Source organism: Nycticebus coucang, chromosome 8, assembly GCF_027406575.1.
Source record: "Nycticebus coucang isolate mNycCou1 chromosome 8, mNycCou1.pri, whole genome shotgun sequence".
Taxonomy (NCBI): domain Eukaryota; kingdom Metazoa; phylum Chordata; class Mammalia; order Primates; family Lorisidae; genus Nycticebus; species Nycticebus coucang.
In genome coordinates, this window is record NC_069787.1 from 9,307,738 (window position 1) to 9,327,803 (window position 20,066).

The window sequence follows — 20,066 nt, forward strand, 5'->3', positions numbered from 1 at the left end:
GAGCCACAGGCGCCGCCCCTGTTATATTTTTTAAAGATAGGGTTTCTACCATTACCTAGGATGGAATGCCATGGCACAATTATAGCTCACTGCAGTTTTTTGTTTTTCTTTTTTGAGACAGCCTCAAGCTGTCGCCCTGGGTAGAGTGCCGTTGCATCACAGCTCACAGCAACCTCAAACTCTTAGGCTTAAGCAATTCTCTTGCCTCCGCCTCCCAAGTAGCTGGGACTACAGGCGCCTGCCACAATGCCTGGCTATTTTTTGGTTGTTGTAGTCGTCATTGTTTTAGCTGGCCCAGGCTGGGTTCAAACCCACCAACCTCAGTGTATGTGGCCAGCACCCTACCCACTGAGCTAAGAGCGCCACCTCACTGCAGCTTTAAACTCCTAGCCTCAAGTGATCCTCCTGACTCAGCCTCCCAAAGTACTGGGATTATGGGTGTGAGCCACTGCACCTGTCCCGGGACTCTAATTTCTTTAGATCCAGAAGTAGAGGCCCGGCACAGTGGCTCACACATTTAATCCTAGCACTCTGGGAGGCCAAGTAGGCAATGTGGATTGCCCAAGCTCAGAAGTTTGAGACCAGCCTGAGCCGGGTTTGTGGTGGGCACCTGTAGTCCCAGCTATTCAGGAGGCTGAAACAAGAGGAGCACTTGAGCCCACATATTTGAGGTTGCTGTGAGCTAAGACACCACAGCACCCTACCCAGGGTGACAAAGAGAGTCTCAAAAAAAAAAAGTAGAGGAAATCCTTATTATTACATTTTAAAACTAAAAGGATTAAAACTCTAAAACAGACTAAAGAGAGCCTAATTACCTTATGCTGTTCTGGGACAGGTGTGGTGCACTTATAAGAGTAATCCAGGCCCATTTCCCCAAATGCTACAGCCTTGGGGTGCCTTAAGGCTTGCAAAAGATTTCTTTCTTGACTTTCATTGTAGTAACGTGCAAAATGAGGGTGACAGCCAAAAGCCCCCCAAACCAGATCTTCTTTCAACAGCTCCTCCCACAGGCAATCCGTCAGTGTCCGAGGATCACAGAAGTCAGAGATGCAGCCCTGAAATTCCTTAGGGAAGGAGCTGCTATAAATTTTTCTGAACTTGGTAAAAGTCCCTTTGAAAGACAACTTGGAATAGAGCATGTCCAAGTGACAATGGGTATCAATGAAGCCCTCCTCCAGGCTTGGCTCCCAGTGGCTCCTAGGAAGGGAGCCAGGTATGTGTCCTCCACAATGACGTGGCGGCGTCTCCTCTTGGAATGTTCTTTTCTCCTTCACCTCTTCTTCTTCTAAGGTCCTGGAGAATGGAAATGAACGAGAATTCTGGGATCTGCCTTCCTCTGTGGCCTCAAAGTCTCTGGAGGTGTTTTGGGAACTCACTGTAGAGTTAGGAGAATAATCACTCAGGAGGCTCCAGCTGCTCCTCCCAGCCTGGGCTGTGTCAGTGCTGCTGCTGCCCATGGAGGGGTATCCTGAAGGCTTGGGGCTGCCGGTCCAATAGCTGGCATAGTCACACCAAGGACTACTATACAAATGAGGCGGGTACATGACATAGTCTGTGGTGAAGGAAGGCAGCTCTGGAGCTGCTGAGAGTTTCAGGGAGACAGGCTCCTCCTGAGAGAACCTGACTGTGGAGATCTCATCCACATCAGACCAGTCACTTCCTGAAGAGAGGTGCTCTATCACCACCTCCCTATCTTTATGCTGTAGGAAAGAAATAACAGGTTAGTCTTCCTATGTTAAGACAACCTCCCATCCTCAGTCAGCAGCAGAACATAAACTCCAGTTTTTCTGGCCATAGTGAAGGCGTTGCATTGGCTTATTAGCTCACCTTCTCGTCTGGTTTCCTCACAATTTCCAGAACTTAGCCAAGTTACAGCTGTGAATAGTCAAGGAATAAACCTATGCCCATGGTCTCATAATGCTACTCCTCAAGAGGATGCTATACTTGTCCTCCCTTTCTTAATGACCCCTCTTGAGAAAAACTGCGCTCTAGTGAATACTCTGTATTGGGGATTTAGATGAAAACAGACCTCAGCTTCTATCTCTAACAATGTATCTAACATATGAAAAATGCAGGCAGTGCCCATAGCTCAGTGGGTAGGTCGCCAACCACATACACCGAGACAGGGAGGTTCAAACCCGGCCTGGGCCAGCTAAAACAACTACAACTGCAACAAAAAAAATAGCCAGGCATTGTGGCAGGCACCTGTAGTCCCATCTACATGGGAGGCTCAGGCAAGAGAATCGCTTAAGCCCAAGAGTTTGAGGTTGCTCTGAGCTGCAACGCCATGGCACTCTACCCAGGGTGACAGCTTGAGACTCTGTCCCCCCCCAAAAAAAAAAGCAAAACCACAGGCTGCATGGGGTGGCTCATGGCTGTATACCTTGGACTCTGGGAGGCCAAGGCGGGTAGATTACCTGAGCTCATGGGTTCAAGACCAGCCTGAGCAAGACCAAGACCCCATCTCAAAAAATAGCCAGAGGTTGTGACAGGCATCTGTAGTGCCAGCTACTTGGGAGGCTGAGGCAAGAGAATTGCTTGAGCCCAAGAGTTTGAGGTTGCTGTGAGCTATGACACCATGGCACTCCACCAAGGGAAGCAAAGTGAGACTCTCGCTTCCAAAAAAAAAAAAAAGCAAAACCATAACAGTTGTGGTAGTTTTAAAATGTGTCCCCAAATTATCTTTGTAGCCCCCAGTGAGAGGTGGGGTCTATGATCCCTCCACTTGAACCTGGGCCACCCTAGAGACTCAAGTGCAACCGACAGAATGCTACAGAAATAAAGCTGTGAAAGTTCCAAGGCTAGGTCAGAACAATCTGTAGCTTCTACCTGGGTTCTCTCAGCTTGCTCACTCTGGGGAAAGACAAGTACCACATAAGTAGTCAGACTACCCACAGTTAAGCCAGTCTACAACCTGGCTGACCTCAGCCAGCTGATAACCAGCATTAACTGTCTGTCATGTGAGTGTACATGTTAGATGTGTAACCCAGTCAAGCTTTTTATTTTTGAGACAGTCTCATTGTCTGCCCTAGGTAGAGTGCTGTGGTGTCATTGCTCACAGCAACTTCAATTCTTGGGCTCAAGTGATCCTCTTGTCTCAGCTTCCCGAGCAGCTAGGACATAGGCGTCTGCCACAGTGCCTGGCTAGTTTTGCTGTTTTAAATAGAGACAGGGTCTCGCTTTGCTCAGGCTAGTCTCAAACTCCTAAGTTTGAGCAAGCCACACACCTCTGTCTCCCAGAGTGCTAGGATTCTTCTGAGCCCTGAGTAATGAGCCATGGCACCCAGCCATTTTTTTTCTTTAAACAATTATAATTGACATTCTTTACCAGGAAGGTATTTTTTGTTTGTTTGTTTGCTTGTTTGTTTAACTAGAGATGGGGTCTCACTTTTGCTCAGGCTGGTCTCAAACTCTTGAGCTCAAGCAATCCACCTACTTTGGCCTTCCAGAGTCCCGGGATTATAGGTGTAAGCCATTGCACCCAACTCAGTCGAGCTTTCAGATGATTGCAAGCCTAGCCAATATCTGAAAGAAACTATATGAGAAACTGCCCCCAAACGAGACCTGCCTAGTCTAAACCCTTCTAAATTCCTGCCCCAACAAATTGAGAGCAAAATAAAACAGTTGTTTTAAGCCAATAGCTAGCCATAGTAATCTGAAGAGCCATACCAGGACTAAATCAATTTAGCCTTACTGGAAGGTAAGTTCTACAAAGCCAGGAATTTTTTTATTTTCACTTATGTCTATCATCTAGACCAGTACCTGGCATATAATAAGTGCTCACAACTAGTTGCAGAATTTATAGAAATACATGATATGATGATTCCTGAAGTTAGCATCACATCATCACCAACTGGAGTATATTTTAAAAAATTATTAAGGCCCACTCTACCCTGAGATACTGTGATTCAACAAGTCCAGAATGGGCCCCAGAAATCAGTATTTAATTCTCCATGTAATTTTGATGCAAACCAGTTTGAGAAATACAGGAAGCACGCAGATTATCAACTCATGCTAGAGGAAAACAAAACAAAACAAATGAAGTACTATCATTTCCTCCTCTTCTTTTTCTTAAGACAAGAGTCTCGGCTCAGTGCCCAGGGCACCAGCCACACACACGGGGGCTGGCAGGTTCAAACCTGGCCTGGGCCTGCTAAACAACAATGACAACTAGAACAAAAAGATAGCCAGGCACTGTGGCAGGCGCCTGTAGTCCCAGCTACTTGGGAGGCTGAGGCAAAAGAATTGCTTAAGCCTGACAGTTTGAGATTGCTGTGAGCTGTGATGCCACAGCACTCTACTGAATGCAATTTAGGGAGACTCTGTCTCCAAAAAAAAAGGGGGCGGGGGAGCAAAGAAATGTAACAGGGGACATAACCCCACAATTCTATGTGCTGGATGTCATTTTTAACAAACATTTTAAGAATCACTTAGCCTGGCTCATGCCTGTAATCCCAACACTCTGGAAGGCCAAGGCCAGAGGATAGTTTGCGGTCAGGAGTACAGAACCAGCCTGAACAAGAGCAAGACCCTGTCTCTACTAAAAACAAATAGAAACAAATTAGCTGGGCATTGTGGCAGGAAATCCCCATAGTCCCAGCTACTCAGGCGGATGAGGCAGAAGGATCACTTGAATCCAGGAGTTTAAGGTTGCTATGAGCTAGGATTAACACTACAGCACTCTAGCCTGGGCAACAGACTGATGGGGCTGGAGGAGGGGAGGGAAACATGGTTAAAGACATACTGAAAAAAGTTTCAAAACAGTAGATAACCAGTGGATAATTTCTAACTGTGCTTATCCAGGTTGAGGACACTAAGAAAGCTACTTTTCACTAAATATCTTTTATTTTTAAACTATGGGAATACATTTACTCAAAAAGTAACCTAGAAGTAAGTGGAGGTGGTCACATTGTGGCAATCCTAAAAACATTTTTCCTCCAGGAACAATGGAAACAGACTGCCTGAATGTGATATAATGGCTACGTGAAACTCAGAATAAAATTTCCGAGAACAGGCCAGGCACGGTGGCTCACGCCTGTAATGCCAGCACTTGGGAGGCCGAGGTTGGTGGATTGCCTGAGCTCACAGGTTGAAAATCAGCCTGAACCAGAGTGAAACCTCGTCCCTAAAAATAGCTGAATATTGTGGTAGGTGCCTGTAGTCCCAGCGGCTGAGGCAAGAGAATCGCTTAAGCCCAGGAGTTTGAAGTTGCTGTGAGATAGGACGACACAGCACTCTATGAAGGGTGACAAAGTGAGACTGTCTCCAGGAAAAAAAAAAATTTCCAAGAACATCATACAGATTCAAAAGTGCTACATTTCCAAGGAGTATACAGGCTTAAGCGTGTAATCCTAGCATTTGGGATGCAGACGTGAGAGGATCCCTTGAGCTCAGGCGTTCAAGACCACCATAAGCGGCCAGGCATGGTGGCTCATGCCTGCAATCCTAGCACTCTGGGAGCCTGAGGCAGGTGGACTGCTTGAGCTCATGAGTTCAAGACTAGCCTGAGCAAAAGCAAGACCCCCATCTCTACTAAAAACAAAAAAACCAGGTTGGGGGGCGGGGGGGTGTCACGGTGTGTGACACACCTTTTGGGAGCGGACACAATTATAAGAGGGACTTTACCTAACAATGCAATCAATGTAACCTGGTTCTTTGTGCCCTCAATGAATCCCAACAAGAACCAAAAAAAAAAAAAAAACAGAAAATTGAGGCAAGAGGATCACTTGAGTGCAAGAGTTTGAGGTTACTCTGAGCATGAAGTCTTGGCACTCTACCAAGGGCAACAGCTTGAGACTGTGTCTCAAAAAAAAAAAACACCACCAGAAGCAAGAGCAAGATCCCCCTGTCTCTTTACTAAAAAGAGAAAGAGAATTAGGTGTTGTGGCCGGCTCCTGTAGTCCTTGCTACTAGGGAGGCTGACGCCAGAAGTTTGGGGTTGCTGAAAACTAGGTTGATGGTATGGCACTTTAGCCCAGGCAACAGAATGAGACTTGGTCTCAAAAAAAAAAAAAAAAAAAGCACTATATCTCATCAGCAAAATCTCAGCTGCAGGAAACTATACAAGACAAATGATCCTGTTTCTTATAACAAATAAATAAAAGCTCCTTGGCAGCACAGACTATGGAGAAGAATCTATGGAGACTAAGAGACTTGATAACACTTAACAAAATACCACATATGGTTCTTATATGGATCCTGCTTCAAACAAACTAAAACAATCATGAAACAAATTTAATCATTCACTAGATAAGCAAATGGCAGAGTTAGGGAAACTGGTAACCAGAAATGCTTACGTTTATGTAATCTAAGTCCTTGAGAAGTTTATATAGTCAAGTTGGCCAAGAAAAGATTTTAGGGCTGTGGACCGGGCGGCTGCAGAGGAGGAGGGAGGGAAATACAAAGCCGGCTGCACCTTGCATGTTAACAAGTAGGTGGGAGGTGGAGCACTCTACAGCTGACTTAGAGACAGGGGAATATTGGCCCGCCCAGACCTCCCTAAGAGCTGCACCGCGACCCGCAATCAGCGCCCGCCGGGACGAGAAGAGCACCACGACCTACGATCAGCATCCACCTGGACCTCGGTAAGAGCTGTGCCCGCCAGGCCTCTGCACGCCCTAACTAGGAACTCCGAGAGCCGCGCCACCCCACGTCCTCCCTCCTGTACCCTCCCTGCCTCCACACCGGCCGCTTGTCTGGCCAGGGACTCCGGTAGCCGCGTGCCCTCCGGAGCCCTCCCTGCCTCTGTGTGGAGCTCTTCTCCTGGCCAGAGACTGCTGGAGCCTTGGGCCCTCTGTGCCAAAGTCACTGGGCACCAGGCACTCCCAGAACCCTGTGCACCACCCCCTGCCCTGTTGCTGGATCTGGGTGTGTCACACTCCGGAGCTGCTCCCACAACCAGAACTCCCTGGCTGGGGCAGCCCCAGAGGAGCTACACAGGGTCACTCCCTACAAAGATCCAGCAACAACAGAGTGATCCCGCTAGAGTCTAATCTTGGAGAGACACTTCCCCAACTCTGAGGACAGCCAGACACAACGGTGAAAAACAATCATGAGGTGAAATCAACGGAAATACTCTGGCAATATGAATAATCAGAGAAGATCAACTCCCCCAAGAAACAATGGGGCAGACACAGCACAAGATCCCATGCACAAACAAATAGCTGAGATGTCAGAAATCGAATTCAGAATCTGGATAGCAAATAAGATGGAATTAGAATTCCAAGCAGTAACCCAAAAGATGTCTCAAGAATTCAACGAATTCAAAGACCAAATGACCAAAGATTTTTGACACATTGAGACAAGAAGCTGCAGCCCTCAAAGATCTGAGAAACACAGTAGAATCCCTCAGTAACAGAATGGAGCAAGCAGAAGAAAGGATTTCTGACATTGAAGACAAAGCTTTCGAATGCTCCCAAACTCTCAAAGAGGATGAGAAATGGAGGGCAAAAATAGATCACTCTCTCAGAGAGCTCTGGGATAATTCAAAGAAAAGCAATATTCGTCTTATAGGGATCCCCGAAAGTGACAAAGTAGCTTCACAAGGCACAGAGTCTCTTCTCCATGAGATTATGAAGGAGAACTTTCCAGACATGCCAAGAGATTCTGAAATTCAGACAGCAGACAGTTTCAGAACTCCAGCACGACTCAACCCAAATAAGACATCCCCCAGACACATCATAATCAATTTCACTAAAGTTAATATGAAGGAGAAAATTCTGAAAGCAGCCAGACAAAAGAAAACCATTACCTACAAGGGGAAGAATATTAGAGTAACTGTAGATCTCACTCCTTAAACCTTTCAAGCTAGAAGAGGATGGTCATCGACTTTTAAGCTCTTAAAACAAAATAACTTTCAACCCAGGATCCTGTACCCAGCTAAACTGAGTTTCATTTATGATGGAAAAATTAAATACTTTAATGACATTCACATGTTGAAGAAATATGCCATAACTAAACCAGCTCTCCAGGATATTCTCAGACCTATCCTCCATAAAGATCAGTGTAATCCTCCACCACAAAAGTAAACCCACCCAGAAAATTTTGATCAAATTCCAACTTCCACAGTAGCAAAAGGATTAAAAATGTTCACTGGACTCTCGAAAGGCTTATCAGTATTCTCAATTAATGTGAATGATTTAAATTGTCCTCTAAAGCAGCACAGGTTGGCTGACTGGATATGAAAACTCAAGCCAGATATCTGCTGCATACAAGGATCTCATCTTACATTAAAAGACAAATATAGGCTCAAGGTAAAGGGATGGTCATCTATACTCCAGGCAAATGGAAAGCAGAAAAAAGCAGGCATTGCAATCCTATTCGCAGATGCAATAGCTTTAAACCAACCAAAATAAGGAAGGATAAGGATGGATACTTCATATTTGTTAAAGGTAATACTGAATATGATGAGATTTCAATTATTAATATTTACACACCCAACCAGAATGCACCTCAATTTATAAGAGAGACTCTAACAGACATGAACAACTCGATTTCCTCCAGTTCTATAGTAGTTGGAGATTTTTAACACCCCTTTAGCAGTGCTAGATAGATCCTCCAAAAAGAAGCTAAGCAAAGAAATTCAAGATTTAATCTTAACCATTCAACATCTGGACCTAACAGACATCTACAGAACATTTAATCCCCAAAAAACTGAATACACTTTCTTCTCATCAGCCCACGGAACATACGCCAAAATCGAGCACATCCTAGGCCACAAATCTAACCTCAGTAAATTAAAAAAAATAGAAATGATCCCTTGCATCTTCTCAGACCATCATGGAATAAAAGTTGAACTCAGTAACAACAGGAACCTGCGTACCCATACAAGAACATGGACGTTAAATAACCTTATACTGAAGGATAGATGGGTTATAGATGAGATTAAGAAGGAAATCATCAAATTTTTGGAACAAAACAATAATGAAGACACAAATTATCAGAACCTCTGGGATACTGCAAAGGCAGTCCTGAGAGGAAAATTTATAGCACTGCAAGCCTTCCTCAAGAAAACAGAAAGAGAGGAAGTTAATAACTTAATGGGACAACTCAAGCAACTGGAGAAGAAAGAACATTCCAACCCCAAACCCAGCAGAAGAAAAGAAATAACCAAAATCAGAGCAGACTTAAATGAAATTGAAAACAAAAGAATTATACAACAGATCAATAAATCCAAAAGTTGGTTTTCTGAAAAGATCAATAAAATAGATAAACCTTTGGCCAACCAAAACAGGAAAACTAGAGTAAAATCTCTAATCTCATCAATCAGAAATGGTAATGATGAAATAACAACAGATCCCTCAGAAATTCAAAAAATCCTTAACAAATATTACAAGAAACTTTACTGTCAGAAATATGAAATCTGAAAGAAATTGACCAATAATTGGAAGTACGCCACCTACCCAGACTTAGCCAGAACAAAGTGGAAATGTTGAACAGGCTTATATCAAGTTCTGAAATAGCCATCAACTATACAAAATCTCCCTAAAAAGAAAAGCCCAGGACCAGATGGCTTTACGTCAGAATTCTACCGAACCTTTAAAGAAGAACTAGTACCTATATTACTAAACCTCTTCCAAAATATAGAAAAAGAAGGAATATTACCCAACACATTCTACGAAGCAAACATCACCTTGATCCCTAAACCAGCGAAAGACCCAACAAGAAAAGAAAATTATGGACCAATATCACTAATGAATATTGATGCAAAAATACAGATCCTACGTTGAACAGTTTGATGAGAATATTTCAGATTGTATATGAAACCAGCACATTGTACCCCTTGATTGCAGTAATGTACACAGCTATGATTTAACAATAAAAATATATATAAAATTAAATTTAATTTAAAAAAAAAAAAAAAGAAAAGATTTTAGGTTTTCTTTCTGAAAACACAGGAGACTGCCTATCTTCAAGACTGCCTTAGGCTGAGCATGATGGCTGACACCTGTAATCCCAGCACTCTGGGAGGCCAAGGCAGGAGAGCTGTCTGAGCTCAGGAGTTCCAGACCTGTTGATTTTAAGTCAATAGCTTAAGACCTGCTCCAGACTGACCAACAGTGAGACCCTGTTCCTACCAAAAGAAATGGAAAAACTAGCCAGGCATGGTGGATATGCCTGTAGTCCAGAGACTCAGAAGATTGAGGCAAGAGGATTACTTAAGCCCAAGAGTTTGAGGTTGCTGTGAGCTATGATACAAGGGCACTCTACCCAGGGTGACAGAGTAAGACTCTGTCTCCAAAAAAAAAAAGATTGCCTTAGTGGATTCCAGTCCATAAGATAAAATTTAAAGTTACATTTACATTGGTAGTCTACTACTTACTAGGAACTGAGAAAGTGTTTTCATGTGTTAATTCACGGTTCAGCATACTATGGGTCCATAAGGCAAATCCAATGCAAATTTTATATGGAACATAGCCCCATTCATTTATATACTATCTATTGCAACTTTCAGAGTAGCTGCAACAGAGGCCCTATAGCCCATAAACCCTAAATATTTACATTTGCTAACCTCACATTTGGTGGTGGTTGTTTTTTTTTTCCTTAAGACAGAGTCTCACTTTTCACCCTCGGTAGAGTGCTGTAGCGTCACAGCTCACGGCAACCTCAAACTTTTGGGCTTAAGCGAGTCTCTTAAGCATTGTAGCCTGCCACAACACCCAGCTACTTTTTGGTTGCAGTTGTCATTGTTGTTTAGCAGGCCTGGGCTGGATTCAAACCCCCCAGCTCCAGTGTATGTGGCTGTCACCCTAGCCACTGAGCTACAGGCTCCATACCTCCACATCAGTTTTTTAATTATGATAACACTTGAAGAACTATCCCTTTTTTTCAGATAGAATTTCATTCTGTTTCTTAGGCTAGAGTGCCATGCCATTAGCCTGGACAGCAACTTCAAACTCCTTGGTATAAGTGATCCTCCTGTCTCAGCCTCCTGAGTAGCTGGAACTACAGGTACCTGCCACAATGCCCAGCTAATTTTTGCAATGTTTAGTAGGGGCTAGAATCTCCCTCTTGCTTAGGCTGGTCTCCAACTTCTGAGCCCAAGGTATCCTCCTACCTGAGCCTTCCAGAGTGCTAGGATAAGAGGCATGAGCCATCATGCCTGGCCTGAACTATTCCTTTTCATACACAGGAAGAAACTAGGTTTCAAAGAGGTAAAGTGATTATCTCAAGATCACATTCAGGTGGCAGAGCCAGGATTGAACCCACATGGTCTTATCCCCACATTCATGTGCTGACCTCCAAATAGAGTCCTAACACAGACAACCTAAATTAAATGACTAGGCTTATAAAAGAAGTTTGGGTATAATTTTTGCAAGTTCCCCCATACACTGAAAACTGAGGCAGCCAAACATGATGATCTGTATCAGGGATTCTCAACCTGTGGGTCACTACCCACAGAAACTGTATTAAAGGGCCGCAGCATTAGCAAGGCTGAGAACCACGGACAGAAAACACACCCTCTAAATATTCAGTGGGAAAATTAGGTTACAAACTCACTTTTTTTTTTTTTTTTTTAAAGAGACAGAGTTTCACTTTGTTGCCCTTGGCAGAGTGCCGTGGCATCACACAGTTCACAGCAACCTCCAGTTCCTGGGCTTAGGGGATTCCCTTGCCTCAGCCTCCCATGTAGCTGGGCTACAAGCACCCGCCACAACACCCAGCTATTTTTTGTTGCAGTTTGGCCAGGGCTGGATTTGAACCCGCCACCCTCAATATATGGGGCTGGCGCCCTGCCCAGAGCCACAGGCGCCGCCCACAAACCCACTTTTTATCAATGCTCAGATTCCGCCAACAATCCATAACATCTGACCTCTGCACATACCATCATTATAGCAAACTAACTGTAGCTTTTTTCTCTTTTTCCATAGAAACCTCTGCCCCATGATTGCCAAGTGGAGGATTCAGTGAATGGCCAGGCTGAAACATAAAACAAGATGAAACAGAGATCCATGTAATCAACTTGCTCATACACACTTAAAGGCCACAAGAGCAGAAACGTGAAATGTCACAACAGCTGAGGACGCTGGTACAGGTGTTGAGGATGCTGGTATAGCTGTTGAACTACATGGGCCATCTAGAACTTGCCTCTCAATGGATCTAAGACTTCATCGCCATCCAAACACCAAGACCCTGCTAGACCCTTTTGTTCATACCAAAATAGTCCCTATTGGTCCTATGCCCTGGATGTGTGATATTCTGGACTAGATTCTGTTCTCGACTGTGGCCGAACATAACAAAAATACAATAAATTGGCTCAGCGCCTATAGCTCAGTGAGTAGGGCACCGGCTACATACACCGAAGCTGGCAGGTGCAAGCCCGGCCCAGACCTGGTAAACAAAAATGACAGCTGCAACCAAAAAGTAGCCAGGCACTGTGGCAGGCACCTGTAGACCCAGCTACTTGGGAGGGTGAGGCAAGAAATCGCTCAAGCCCAAGAGTTGGAGGTTACTGTGAGCTGTGACATCACAGCACTCTACCAAAGACAACATAATAAGACTCTGTCTCAAAAAATAAAAATAAAAAAGAATACAGTAAATCATATTTTCTGGTCTTTAAGCTGAAAAATCAAAAAACAACAAACTATTTTACACAAGGATTTCCAATTATATATAGCATGTGTGGCTTTTGCCCTTCCCACCCAAAACACTTCTAAAATTACACAACATAGATTTAAAAAGGCATAATCTACTAGGGCAGCGGTTCTCAGCCTGTGGGTTGTGACCCAGAGGAATGTATTAAAGGGCTGCAGCATTAGGAAGGTTAAGAACCACTGTAATTAAAAAAAAAAGAACCACTGTAATAGAAGAAAGTAAAATAGCAAAGCAAATTAAATAAAAACTGAATGCTGGCTTGGCGCCTGTGGCTCAAGAAGCTAAGGCACCAGCCACATACACCTGAGGTGGCGGGTTTGAATACAGCCTGGGCCCACCAAACAACAATGACAACTACAACCAAAAAAAAGCCGAGCGTTGTGGTGGGTGCCTGTAGTCCCAGCTACTTGGGAGGCGGAGGCAGGAGAATCACTTGAGCCCAGGAGTTGGAGGTTGCTGTGAGCTGTGATGCCACAGCACTCTACCCAGGGCAACAGCTTGAGGCTCTGTCTCAAAAAAAAAAAAATTGAATGTTATTCAGGATTTATTGGGGGGGGGGGCAAAAATTGGGTGCTCAAAACAAATAGATGAATGATTACTGACTAAGCAGAAGAGAGATGGCCAAAAACTAAGCCTACAATGAGAAAAAGCAGAACAGACTACGGGACCCCAGAAAGATTCAGGAACTGGAGGTGCCAGACATCTCAAAATGGGTAAAATTAGAGATGAAAACAGAAAAATCAGTTGTAAGTCTGTGAAATTAAGATCCCCACATAACTGCTCCCAACCTGTGCAGATGGGGCAGCCCTTTCCCCGTCCGAGACAAGGGTTCATGCTTGGAAAAGTTAAACCAAGGAGACTGTAGAATAATCAGGGACAACAAAAACAGTCAAGGGGAAGCACCCTTGGGTTATATAGGAAACCCAGGCACTCCCTAGCCTGACTCCCAGAATACCTGAGCCCAGTGTGTGCCTCTTGGTCAGAGGACCACAGGATTTCTCCCAGGAGAAGCTGACCAGCCTCTGAAGATCAAGCTTCCGATCTACTCAGGGACCCCACAAAATAACCTGAAGTCAACACTCCATGCTAAAGGTTCCCAATTGAGAAGCTCATCACCTACACAGAAGGTTCAAACAGATTTTACTGTTTCATCTTTAAATATGAATGGGTATTCTGATGCTTAATAAAGTGTGAAAAAGTTTTTTGTTTTTTTAATGAATGGATAGCCAGGAATTCTGAGGAGAACCCTACCAACATTTAGGGCGAGAAAAAAGAAACACAGAGGAAAAGTAACAGAAAAAGAAGATAACTTCAAACCTATTAATTAATAGTTGAGGGAGGGGTATAAAAACCCCAAAACAGGAAGTTTTAAGAGAAGAACACTCAAAGACCAAAAAACAGTGTTCTCAGAAATTAAGTTTGCCAAAGTGGGAAGAAAAGTACGTATAAGCATCATACATAGTCACCTTAATAATTCATAAAAACAAAAAGCAGAGATGAAAAGAAATAGAAATAAAAAAGGAACACTAATGAAACAATTAAGGGAACACAAGAAGCCAAACAAGGGGGAAAAAAATACCCAAACTATTACTGATATCTTTTTTTTTTTTTTTTGAGACAGAGCCTCAAGCTGTCATACAGTGCTGCAGCATCACAGCTCACAGCAACCTTCAGCTCCTGGGCTCATGCAATTTTCCTGCCTCTGCCTCCCAATTAGCTGGGGCAGGCGCCTGCCACAACACCCAGCTATTTTTTGGTTGCAGTCGTCATTGTTGTTTAGTGGGCCCAGGCTGGATTGAAATCCGCCAGGTGTATGTGGCTGGCGCCTTACCCACTTGAGCCACAGGCACCGAGTCTTATTATTGATAGCCTTAAAGAGCAAAATCAAGCAATTATAATCATGAAACAAGAACAGAAAACTATTTAAAATATATATATATTGAGGCCAGGTGCAGTGGTTCAAGCCTATAATTCCAGCACTTTAGAATGATCACTTAAGGTCAGGTCTCGACATAGTGAGACCCCATCGCTACAAAAAATACAAAAATTATCTGGGTATGGCAACCCACGTGAGTAGTCCCAGCTACTTAGAAAGCTGAGGTGAGATTATCACCCAAGCCCAGGAGTTTGAGGTTTCAGTAAGTTATGATGATGCCACTATACTACTGCCCAGGTAACAGAGTGAAACCCTGTCTCAAACGGGGAAAGAAAGACACTTAAAGAACAAGAAAAAAAGTCTGGGCACCTTGGCTGCCACTTGTAATCCTAGCATTCTGGGAGGACGAGGTGGGTGGATTGCTTGAGCACTCAGGAGTTTGAGACCAGCCTGAGCAAGAGTGAGACCCCCGTCTCTACTAAAAATGAAAAACTGAGGCAAGAGCATCACTTGAACCCAAGAGTTTGAGGTGGCTGTGAGCTATGATGCCACAGCACTCTATCCAAGGCGACAAAGTGAGACTGTCTCAAAAAACAAAACAAAACAAGAAAACTTTTGGAGGCCAATCAGGGGTGGCTCATGCCTGGAATCCTAGCACTCCCTAGGGAGCCCAAGGCGGGAGATCACTTGAGCTCAGGAGTTAGAGACCAGCCTGAACAAGATTGCTTTAAAAAAAAAAAAAAAAAAAAAAAAATTCAGCCAGGCATTGTGGCAGGCGCCTGTAGTCCCAGCTACTCAGGAGGCTGAGGCAGGAGGATCATTTGACCCAGGAGTTTGAGGTTGCTGTGAGCTAGGCTGATGCCTTGGCACACTAGCCTGGAGAACAAAGTGAGACTGTCTCAAAATAAAAAAAGAAGAAGAAATAAAAATTTTTTTGGAAATTAGAAATTTTAGCACACATAATAAACTGAACAGAAATGTTAGAAGATGAAGTTGAAGAAACTTTCCAGAAAATTAAAGAATTAAAAAGGAAGATACACTGGCTGGGCCCAGCAGCTTGCACCTGTAATCCTAGCACTTGGGAAGCCAAGGCGGTGGATTGCCTGAGCTCACAGTTTCAAGATCAGCCTTGTCTCTAAAAATAGCCAAGCATTGTGGCAGGTGGCTGTAGTCCCAGCTACTCAGGAATCTGAGGCAAGGGAATTGCTTGAGCCTGAGAGTTTGAAGCTGCTGTGAGCTATAAGGCCACAGCATTCTACAGAGGGCGACAAAGTGAGATTCTCAGAAAAAAAAAAAACAAAAAAACACATTGGAGAAAAAAGAATATTAGAACATCCATCTAGAAAAATCAAACACAAAATTAGTAGGCATTCCAGAAAAAGAAGACAGAAATAGTGAAGAAATTATCAAAGAAATAAATCATGAAAAAAATTATCTAGAACTTTCTGGGCAAAGATGGATTGAACAAATTCATCTTATTTTACTCTTTCCTAAAACCCCATTAAAACTAATAAATCTCTCTGTGAGCTATAATGAAGCCACAGCCCTCTACCTAAGGCAACAGAGTGAGACTCCACCTTAATAAATAAATTAATTTTTTTTGTTTGTTTGTTTTTGTTTTTGGCCGGGGCTAGGTTTGAACCCACCACCTCCGGCATATGGGACCAGTGCCCTACTCCTTGAGCCACAGGCGCTGCCCAATAAATTAATTTTTTAAAAAAAACCTAAAGAATCTAAAAAACAGCAGGCTGGGTTTAGTGGCTTACACTTGTAATCCTAGCACTTTGGAAACTAAAGTGGGTAGACTGCTTGAGGCCAGGAGCTCAAGACCAGCCTGAGCAAGAGCAAGACTTTTTGTAGAAGCTCGGTGCCTGTAGCTCAGTGAGTAGGGTGGTGGCCACATACACCAAAGCTGGCGGGTTCGAGCCCAACCCTGGCCTGCTAAACAACAACAACAGATGTAACAAAAAATAGCCGGGCATTGTGGCGGGTACCTGTAGTCTCAGCTACTTGGGAGGTTGAGGCAAGAGAATTGCTTAAGTCAGCGGTTCTAAACCTGTGGGTTGCAACCCACAGGAACTATATTAAAAGGCCACGGCATTAGGAAGTTTGAGAACCACTGGCTTAAGCCCAAGAGTTGGAGGTTGCTGTGAGCTATGACACCATGGCACTCTACCCAGGGTGACAACTTGAGACTCAAAAAAAAAAAAAAAAAAAAAAGGTAGAAAAATTAGCCAGGCATGGTGGTGTGCACCTACAGTCCAAGCTACTTGGGAGGCTGAGGCAAGACTAGCCTGGGAAGCAGAGCAAGAAAAAAAACAGAAAAAAAGAAAAAAGAAAAAAAAAAAACAGAAAACAGCCAACAAATACCTCTACAATAATAAAAACATGAGAATAAGCTGGACACCCATAGCTCAGTGGTTAGGGCACCGGCCACATGCTCCAGGGCTAGTGGGTTCAAACTCAGCCCAGACATGCAAAACAAACAAACAAAAAAATAGCCGGGCATTGTGGCGGGCGTGTGTAGTCTCAGGAACTAGGGAGGTTGAGGCAAGAGAATCACTTGAGTCCAAGAGTTTGAGGTTGCTATGAGCTATAATACCATAGCACTCTACAGAGGGTGACAAAGTGAGACTGTCTCAATAAAAAACAAAAAACAAAACAAAAAAACATGAGAACAAGAAGAACAAGAGATTATAAAAACAATCACACTGTGGAGGATGCAAATACACAGCAAGAGGGCTGGGGCCGAAGCCAGGAACCTCAAAACAGCTCAGGTACTAGCAGTGTCCTGTTCTTCTAGAAATAAGGTGAAGGCTGGTTAAGAACAAGTTAGATCCCTAGATTCCTGGCTGTGCTCAGAGAAGTTAAGTGGTTTGAAGACAGTAAAACAGATGCTCTCCAGAATAATGCCTGGTCGGCTTCATGGAGGGCACTGGTATGATGCCAAAAAGAGAAAGATTCAGCACATGCATAGATGCCCACCCTCTTCCCTAGACACATTCAGTCCTAAGCAGGAGGCTGGAAAACTTACTAGGCAACATGACAAATCCTCAAGGAAAGACCTAAAAACAGGTACATGGTGAGGGGAAGAGAGTTATATTCCCCAATAAATGACCCAGCACTATCATCCTAAAGTGAAGCCCAAAGCCTCCAAGCTCAGAGCTTCCAAATAACTGTTTTTTATTTTTTGAGACAGAGTCTCAAGCTGTTGCCCTGGGTAGAGTACCATAGCATCATAGCTCACAGCAACCTCAAAACTCTTGGGCTCAAGTGATCCTCTTGCCTCAATTTTTCTATTTTTTTTTTTTTTTTGTAGAGACAGAGTCTCGCTTTACGGCCCTCGGTAGAGTGCCGTGGCATCACACAGCTCACAGCAACCTCCAACTCCTGGGCTTAAGCGATTCTCTTGCCTCAGCCTCCCAAGTAGCTGGGACTACAGGTGCCCGCCACAACGCCCAGCTATTTTTTGGTTGCAGTTCAGCCGAGGCCGGGTTTGAACCCGCCACCCTCAGTATATGGGGCCGGCGCCTTACCGACTGAGCCACAGGCGACAGGGTCTCACTCTTGCTCAGGCTAGTCTCGAACTCGTGAGCTCAAGCTATCCATCCACCTTGGCCTCCCAGAGTGCTAGGATTACAGGAATGAGCTACCACCCTTTTTTAATCCTCTCACTCTTAATCAACAACCAAAAATCACTAGACATATAAAGACAGCCTCCAACATGGAAGAGATCAAAACAAACAGAAAGACACAACTTCAAGAAAATTAACAAAAATCCTACCATTAATTTCCTAAAAGATACAACAGAAGATAAAACAAGAACAGAGCTTAACACATTAACTAAGAAAATGCCAGGAAGGCTATGTTACCCAGTGTGATAATGTGTCAAACGGTCTATAAAACCAGTGTATGGTGCCCCATGATCGCATTAATGTACACAGCTATGATTTAACAATAAAAAAAAAATGGAAAAAAAAAAAACAAGAATAGAGATATTATAAAAAAGAAAAAAATAACAAGAGTTTAAATAGTAAAACTTGACAACATCAAAGTAAAACTAAACAATTGAGTTGAAAGTTAAAAATGAGGAAATCTACAAAGTAATGCAATATATTGGATATAGGCTTGGCGCCTGTGGCTCAAGGGGCTAAGGCGCCAGCCACATATACCTGAGCTGGCAGGTTCGAAACCAGCCGGGCCTGCCAAACAACAATGATGGCTGCAACCAAAGAATAACCAGGCCTTGTGGTGGGCGCCTATAGTCCCAGCTACTTGGGAGGCGGAGGCAGAATTGCTTGAGCCCAGGAGTTGGAGGTTGCTATGAGCTGTAATGCCATGCACTCTACCCAGGGCAACATAGTAAGACTCTGTTTCAAAAAAACAAGGAAGAAAGGCAATAAAATTAGAAGACCAGTTCTGGAAATCTAACATCCAAATAATAAAAGCTAGAGGAAGAGAGAACAAAGAAAAGGAAGAAAGCACCAGCACAATGAAATCATTCACAAAATTCTCCCATAACTAAGGTATATGAGTTTCTAGAATAAAAAGAGAATATTCAGGGCGGCGCCTGTGGCTCAGTCGGTAAGGCACTGGCCCCATATACCGAGGGTGGCGGGTTCAAACCCGGCCCCGGCCAAATTGCAACCAAAAAAATAGCTGGGCGTTGTGGCGGGCGCCTGTAGTCCCAGCTACTCGGGAGGCTGAGGCAAGAGAATCGCTTAAGCCCAGGAGTTGGAGGTTGCTGTGAGCTGTGGGATGCCATGGCACTCTACCGAGGGCCATAAAGTGAGACTCTGTCTCTACAAAAAAAAGAGAATATTCAATGCTCAACAGAATTGATAACACTGTGAAATTTCTGATAGTTGTTAATAAAAGAGATTCTACAAGATTCCAGAGAGAGAAAAAAAACAATAATCATAGACCATGATTCAGAAATCAGAATAATTCAGATATCTCAACAAAAGCAGAATAAAAAGGGCAAAGGAGCAATGCCTTCAAAAATCCCAAACGAAAACAATTTCCAGTCTGGGATTCCAAAACCAACCAAACTTGTAATCAAGGGTGTGGGTAAAATAAACACAATCTTAAACACATCTTCAAAAGAAAAAAAGTACCTCCCAGCCAGGCACAGCGGCCCACACCTATAATTCCAGCACTCTGGGAGGCTAAGGCGGGAGGATCGCCTGAAGTCAAGAGTTCAAAACCAGCTTAGGCAATTTAGGAAGACCTCATCTCTGCAAAAAAATTTTTTACTTAGCCAAGCATAGCGGCACATCCCTATAGTTCCAGCTACTTGGGAGCCACAGAGTTTGAAGTTGCAGGGAGGCCACTGCACTCCAGGCTGTGAGACAGAGTGAGGCTCTACCTCTTAAAAAAAAAAAAAAAGTATAATACCTCCCATGTACTCTTTCTCAAAGCTACTAGAAAAAGTATTCCACCAAAATGTCAGATCAGCCCAAGGAAGAACACGAAAAGACACAGAATACAGGAGGAAAAAGACGTAACACAGACAGTTGTGAAGGAAGATTCTAGAAAGACATCTGTCAGCCCGCCTAAGAACAAGCAGCCCTGACCCCAACAAGGACAATAGAGG

General features: G+C 43.8%; 1 protein-coding gene across 2 annotated transcripts in view; it reads right to left on the reverse strand.

The window, feature by feature from the left end:
* Positions 1 to 20,066, reverse strand: part of TATDN2 (TatD DNase domain containing 2) — a 46,199-nt gene that overhangs the window by 11,977 nt on the left and 14,156 nt on the right. For both annotated transcript variants that reach the window (XR_008381828.1, XM_053600169.1), the window contains exon 4: positions 816 to 1,700. Coding sequence is in view for 1 of the 2 variants with exons in the window: in XM_053600169.1 (XP_053456144.1) it covers positions 816 to 1,700 (885 nt within the window). In the remaining variant the exon portion in view is untranslated. The remainder of the gene's footprint in view (positions 1 to 815; positions 1,701 to 20,066) is intronic.